This window comes from Passer montanus, unplaced genomic scaffold, assembly GCF_014805655.1.
Source record: "Passer montanus isolate IOZ18808 unplaced genomic scaffold, ASM1480565v1 scaffold32, whole genome shotgun sequence".
Lineage (NCBI taxonomy): Eukaryota > Metazoa > Chordata > Aves > Passeriformes > Passeridae > Passer > Passer montanus.
Window position 1 is genome coordinate 10194860 of NW_024367930.1, and position 6608 is coordinate 10201467.

At 44.0% G+C, this 6608-nt stretch overlaps 1 protein-coding gene across 5 annotated transcripts in view; it reads left to right on the forward strand.

Moving 5' to 3' along the window:
- TRAK1 (trafficking kinesin protein 1) overlaps nt 1-3458 on the forward strand; it is a 128747-nt gene extending 125289 nt beyond the window's left edge. For all 5 annotated transcript variants that reach the window (XM_039715239.1, XM_039715240.1, XM_039715241.1 and 2 more), the window contains one exon: nt 483-3458. In XM_039715239.1, coding sequence (XP_039571173.1) covers nt 483-1281 — 799 coding nt within the window. In that variant the 3' untranslated portion in view covers nt 1282-3458. The remainder of the gene's footprint in view (nt 1-482) is intronic.
- Nucleotides 3459-6608: the final 3150 nt, after the last annotated feature.

Consider the following 6608-nt stretch of genomic DNA (forward strand, 5'->3'; position numbering starts at 1 on the left):
TCCCACATGCCTTGTTTCTGGAATAACTAAATACACCATGCCTTAGTGAATGAGTGTTCAGTTCTGTGTGCTCAGAAGCGACACTAAAAAGTGCATGTTTTGCTTGTACCATTAGTCCAGTCTTCTGCATTTTCTTGTCTCTTAGAAACAACTGGGAGTTGTGACAGCCAGTAGATCAGGAAGAAAAAGTGAAGGTGTTGATCACCAACCTGTAAATAGTTTATCAGGAGAAATGTGGTGCTGGGTGTTGGCAGTGGCATTAATCCTGTGAGACTGGGCTCTGAAGTGTGCAAGGTGGAGATGTGTTTTGTGAGATCTGATGGTTTTGCACTTGTAATCACATTTGTGGGAGGCTGGGAACTGTCAGTGTCCTCTTCACTCTCCAAATGGATAAAAGGCCCTGCTCAGAGTTAAAAATTTTGCCTGTAGTAAATTCTAATTTTCTAGTGGAGAGAATAATTGGAGTGCTCCTTTGCTTTCAGCCTTAACGCAGCACCTACTCCAGCTTGTGGCAGCATTAGCAATCTGAAGGGCACCCCGGTGGCTACTCCCTGCACTCCTCGGCGTCTGAGTTTGGCCGAATCCTTCACCAACCTCCGGGAATCCACGACAACGATGAGCACCTCCCTGGGGCTGGTGTGGCTGCTGAAGGAAAGGGGCATCTCAGCAGCAGTGTACAATCCACAGAGCTGGGACAGAGCCAGCAGGAGCACCCTGCTGAACACGTACTCCCCGAAAATGGCAATCATTCCTTCCACTCCACCAAACTCACCCATGCAGACACCTTCTTCTTCCCCTCCATCTTTTGAGTTCAAGTGCACCAGCCCACCTTATGACAACTTCTTGGCTTCGAAGCCTGCTAGTTCAATCTTGAAGGAGGTGAGGAATAAAAAGAACATCAGGAACAGTGAGAGCCAAACTGACGTGTCTGTTTCCAACCTTAATCTCGTGGACAAAGTCAGGAGGTTTGGTATTGCCAAAGTTGTGAGTTCAGGGCAAACGTCAGCTGCTCCTTTAACTAATGACCAGGGACCTCTTCTCTGTGGGGCACAGGGACCAGTGAGGGCCCTTGTCCCTGGAGGCCTGGCACCTGACGGCCTCCCCTTGGGCTGCCCTGCCGTGACCAGTGCCATCGGGGGCATCCAGCTGAACACTGGCATCCGAAGGAATCGGAGCTTCCCCACCATGGTGGGTTCCAGCATGCAGATGAAAGGCCCAACGTCCCTCACTTCGGGGATCCTCATGGGAACCAAGCTCCCGAAGCAAACTAGCTTACGATGAAGGACTTTATTTTTACAGCTAGTCTTTTTAAATGAAAATACTCGGATTCTTTCTCCAATCTCCTTTTCCTTTCCCCACCACCCCTTCATTGCCTCTTGAGTTTGACAAATCAACTTTGTGCCTAATGGGAGAAATGTGTAAACTTTGTATAAAATGTGTAAATATGTACCAGATCTATTGTAACTAATTGGATTATTTTACTGTTCAATCGAGTGCAAAAGGCTCTATGTTATGATTGCTGTATTAAGGTTAACTTGCTAACCTTTTGAAAAGGTTTTTCTTTTTAAGATGCACTGAAAAAAAGCGAAAGAGCAAAACCAACAAAAAATAACTTGACTAGAAAAAGGTGAATTCTGTAGCTAGCCTAACTTGAGTCAAAGGTGCATGGGAAGCTATTGAATGTGTTATGTGAGACCTCTCATTACATCACTTGAAGCATGGGAGCATTTGTGCTTCATTAAATACTGAAAAAAGCACTCAGTTTAACATGTGGTAGTTTTAATTTTGCCTCTGTAGATGAGTTGAGCTGAGTTATTGGAGTGCCTGGCTATTATGCCTGAATGGATGAAACCTTTTTTTTTTTCCTGTTCTGTATTTGCCTCCTGCCCAGGATTTATAAACTTGAACTAATACTGTGTTGAGGTCAGCAGGCTTACTGGGTACCTGGGATATTGACATATTCCTACCACGGCTGTTTCCTTTGGCACACTTACACTTGTGCAACTTCTTTCTTTGTTGTTCTTTTGTTCTGTTTTGTTTTGTTCTTCAATGCTGCACTGGATTGTGGAAGGGAAAACGCTTTACTATGTGTTGCTGCCACTGAAACATGCTTTGTCAGTGCACCCAAAGAGAACAGTTTTCACAACTCGCGAGGTAAACATGGCAGTGACTTCCTAGAAGTCCCAGTTGCGGAACAGATTGACAGATAAGAATGTTATAAAAGAACATGTAGCAAAACCAGTATTAGGAAAAGGTGAGTCCTTGAACCTCAGCAGAGAACCACAGAAAACATTTAGTAACGGAATGGTACAGTGGGGAAGGAGCAGCTTGCAGCCCTCGTGCTGATCTTCGTGTTTCATGCATGTCAGAAACCGTGGCCTTGTAAGCAGGGTGAGAATATTCTCCACCCATTTTTTGTTTCATTTCTTCAGAGAAACCTTCTTCATCCAAAGTTGGACCCTAGCATAGGTAAAAGTAGGGGAAATGCTTTATTTTCGCAGTGTTTTCAAAATGAGGACAATTCCCGCCATACAAACATATAACCCCCTACTTTTTCAGAAAGGAAACTAAAGACCTCACACAACCTTTTGTTGCCAGGCAATCTTAATTATATTGCAATTTTTTCTCTGTTTCTCCCAACCTTCTGCTGGGTGCTTGTAGAAAGAGTTGAAATGCCTTGGAACTGGAACAGACTGGAGGGAGCTTGTTTCTAGAGTGGAGCTCAGATACAAATATTTTTTGGAAGAGGGGATGAAGAGGAGCAAAGCAGGGAGAGTTTAGCATCTACTTTCTTTTCCTTGCACTTCTTGTGGCATCTAAAATCAAGCTCCCCGTTTGTTACCATTGTCACACTACACGTAATTGCCGTGAATTGCCATTTGTACCAGACTGTTACTAAATTATTAGCACTGATAATTTCTTGTATAAATGAAACTGTCTTTTAGTCTTTGTGACGAGAGATAGGTGGGTGGTTTGTTTTTTTCTGAATGAAGTAGTTATTGCAGTAGTGCTATGGACACTAAGGATATTTTTTGAGAAAGAAAAAAAACACATCGGTCAGTTACAGCATGTGTTTGAAGACTTCTATTTATTCTATGAACTTACAATGTTTTAGTAAAATGCCATCAGCTCTGTTTGCTGTTGTATGTGTGCACTTATTGCAAGTAAATTTAAGTATCTTTTTATTTGAATGTATCTTAAACCAGTAGATAGAATAACAGTTGATTCTGAAAAAAAGTCATGGACTTAATGGACCATTTTATATACCCAGAGGAAGAAAGCAATACCATAAGAGAACTTAAAGTGTAGAAGGTAATCATGCAATTGGGAAGTATTATTTAGCCTTTAAATAAGCTGTAGGAGCTGTCCACCCACCAGAGAAAGCAATTGTAACACATCAGAATGATGAAATTTAATTTTTTCTTCACTAATATCAATAAAATAACTGAAAAGTTGCATTGTTGTGTGTTCTTCAACTTTTTCCTGTTCTTTTAAGGTGATAAAAGATGATAAAGACTTTGATCCCTTGCTCTTATATCTTAGTTAAAGCAAAATAAGAGGTCAGCCTTTGTTTTTTGAAAATTCTTAGACACAGAACTGGTTGGAAAGTTTTCAGGTTTTAAGTTTGCTGAAATCACTGAAACTTGAGTCAAAAGAAAAAAGAGAACTACCTTTTGATTTTTTTAATTTGAGTTGTGAGAATGCAGAATTGGATGTTGTATGGTTTCTGTATTTTGAGGAGGAGGAGTTGCACTCTCCTGCGTAATACAGTGCAAAACCTGTAGTAACAAAACGTGAAAGTACACAAGAAGGAGGAAATATCCTGTGTTTTTCAAAAGAGACAGGACTGAGGTCTGCTGTTAGCCAATATCTTCGTTACTGAGGAAGGGAACATTACAGTGATGAAACATCAGGCAGTGAGGAGCTCAAAACACCTGCACACGTGGTGAAAGCTAAGTAATGGAAAAAGCTCCCTGGAGGAGGGAATAACCAGGCAGTAACTCATAGAAAGATTAGACAGCCTCACTGAGGAGAAGGATGTGTGTGTGTGTGTGTGTGTGTGTGTGTGTGTGTGTGTTTGTGTGTGTGTGTGTGTGTGTGTGTGTGTATGAGGTGAAGAGGGAAATCATAGCATTTATATCACATACTTGCTACAGAGAGAGAATGGGACAGCAGTAATGCCAAAATAAACTCGTGGAGGGCTTGCATTAGTGTGACGCAGTGCCCTACGCCAGCTGCGAGAGAAGCTGATGCCAGGGCCACAGCCAGGGACTGCCAGTGAGTACAGGCACTCATCCTTCCTCTCTGCACAGCTCTGAGCCTGAGGGAAGCTCGTGGTCGGAAAGTTAATGGTTAACAGGAGGGATCCAGGGAGGAGAATCACTGTGCATCCAGCCCTCCTGGCCTGGCAACAGGATCAGTTAAGCAAGTGCCAAAGCAGAGAAGGTGAGAGCTGGCTCTGAGATGCACAGAGGAGCGAGTATTGAAACTGTCCTCCACCCTGGCAATATTTAAGTATCTCAGAAAATTTTCTGGATGCATCTTCGCTTTCCTCCTATGAAAGCTGGGTTGGAGGGGAGAGGAGGATGAGATGCTGAGGATCGTGTCTAAGACTTGGCCGTAGGTGGATCCTGAAACACAGGATGTTCTTTGGAGAGCCAAGACTGGCTAAAAACACCTTTTGAGGCTTCTTTTCTTCCTTTTATATGTATCCTAAGCATTGGATGGCCCCACAACATACTGCTATTGTGCACAGAGTTTAAGAGTTGCTCCCAACTCCCTGAACCCATTTCCTGGCAGCTCTCTGCATTGAATTGAAAAGTCCAGCAATGCTGGTGAGATGTGTCCTGCCTTGCTTTGATACAGACAGCAGCTGCTGCCTGTGGCTTGTATTCACAAGTGAAGAATTAGCCTTGTTCAGCTGTGCTACCACATCTCACTGGGTGCTGCTCAGACCTGCTTTAATTCACTTAACAAGCCAATTGAACCTCAGAATGCTAAGGAAAATAAAAGGCCTGAAAGTTACTGGTGCTAAGCAATGTCCTTGGCTATAATGTAGGCAGTGGGCTTTCATGTGAGAGCTGCGTACACTTGAGGAGCCAGTAATGTTTGTGTTTAAAAGATGACAGAGATCTTTGTCCTGCTGAAATAGGTTTCAAGCTGTGCTGAATCCAATTGCTGTTCAATTGACACAGGTACTTAGAAATGATTAGAGCTTTAACAAGCCCACAGCACACTTTTTTTTTTTTTCTTTCTTTAAGGGAATTTTAATGAACTTAGGGGATACAAAAATTGAATGCACAGAGAAGCCTTTCGCTGCTCTGCTGGGACATTGAAACGTTCATCTTGTTTGACTTGCAAATTCCTCTGCTCAGGCCTTGGAGAGGGAGCCTGGTCTGCTGTCAGGCTTGCTGAAATGTGCACAGCTGGGCTGCAGCTGCAAACATCTGGCTGGGGCATGTTGCCAGCCCACATGCAGCAAGGATGGAGCAGCTGGGGATGCATCAAAGCTGGGGAAAGGAGAGGATCCACACATGTTCCTGTATGAAATACCGGGGGAGATGAGACTGCTCAGGATCAGGTGCACTGGTGCAGCTGAGATTTCCCTCCCATGCTGCCCCAGCTCCCAGGAAGAGCTGCCTCCCTCCCCAGGCATGGGTGCTTCCTCTCTCTTGCCTGGGTTTCCCTTCATTCCCACAAGGAGCACTTGCTGTTTGCACCCTTTTCACAGCTGTTGTAGGCACAACTCTGCAAAAGCAGAACCACAAGCTTTTCCCAAATAATTTATGTGGAGTTTGCAGCAAGCTGCTCCATTGATGGAGATTTGCCTAGCACCTGTTTTGACATAAAGTTAATAAAGCTGAAACAGAACCAACTGAATCAAGCTCATGGAGAAAATAAACTGCAATTAAACACAAAAAGGTATTGATTTGCTATTTTGCCAGTTTAAATTTAGCACCTATGCACATGCTTTCATAAAGATAAATTTGGATAAAGCTAAATTAAATGTCAAGAGAGTTGGCAGTGCCAGAAATCTCATCCCAGACAGCACCAGGAGGCTGTGTCAATGCACTGCTGTGTGTGCTGGAATCTGAGAGGCACTTCTTGGCCCAAAGCCTTTGCTGGATGCAAGGGGCTCCTACCCAGCTGCAGAGCCTCCATTCCTAAGGCTGCTGTTTCCCTTGGGTTAAAACAGAGCAGCCTGGAGAGTGGCTTCACTAATGCCATGGGATAAGGGTTGCAGCTACCAGGGCTGTGTGATTTTCCCAGATTTGCTGGCTCCCCTGTTTAGCTCAAAATAGCACCTCCAGGTCACCTGGCAGCTGAATGGTGCCTCAGCAGCCTTTACAGCCCTTTCCCATTTGGGAAATTTCTTCTGTTCCCAGAGGAGCAGGTGATGGATATTTTTATGACAATGAGGATTATGTTGCTGAGCTGCCAATAGCCAGCTGCTAGCAGCCAGCTCCCCCTTGCCTCGAGGAACAGCACAGTGTCCCAGAGTCACAGTCCCTCTTCATAACTGCTGCAATTGCCCCTGTAATCCTTTATTCTTAACCCTCACTCGTGTCAGTCAGGTTCTGAAACCATTTTTGTGTCTCAGGCAAAGA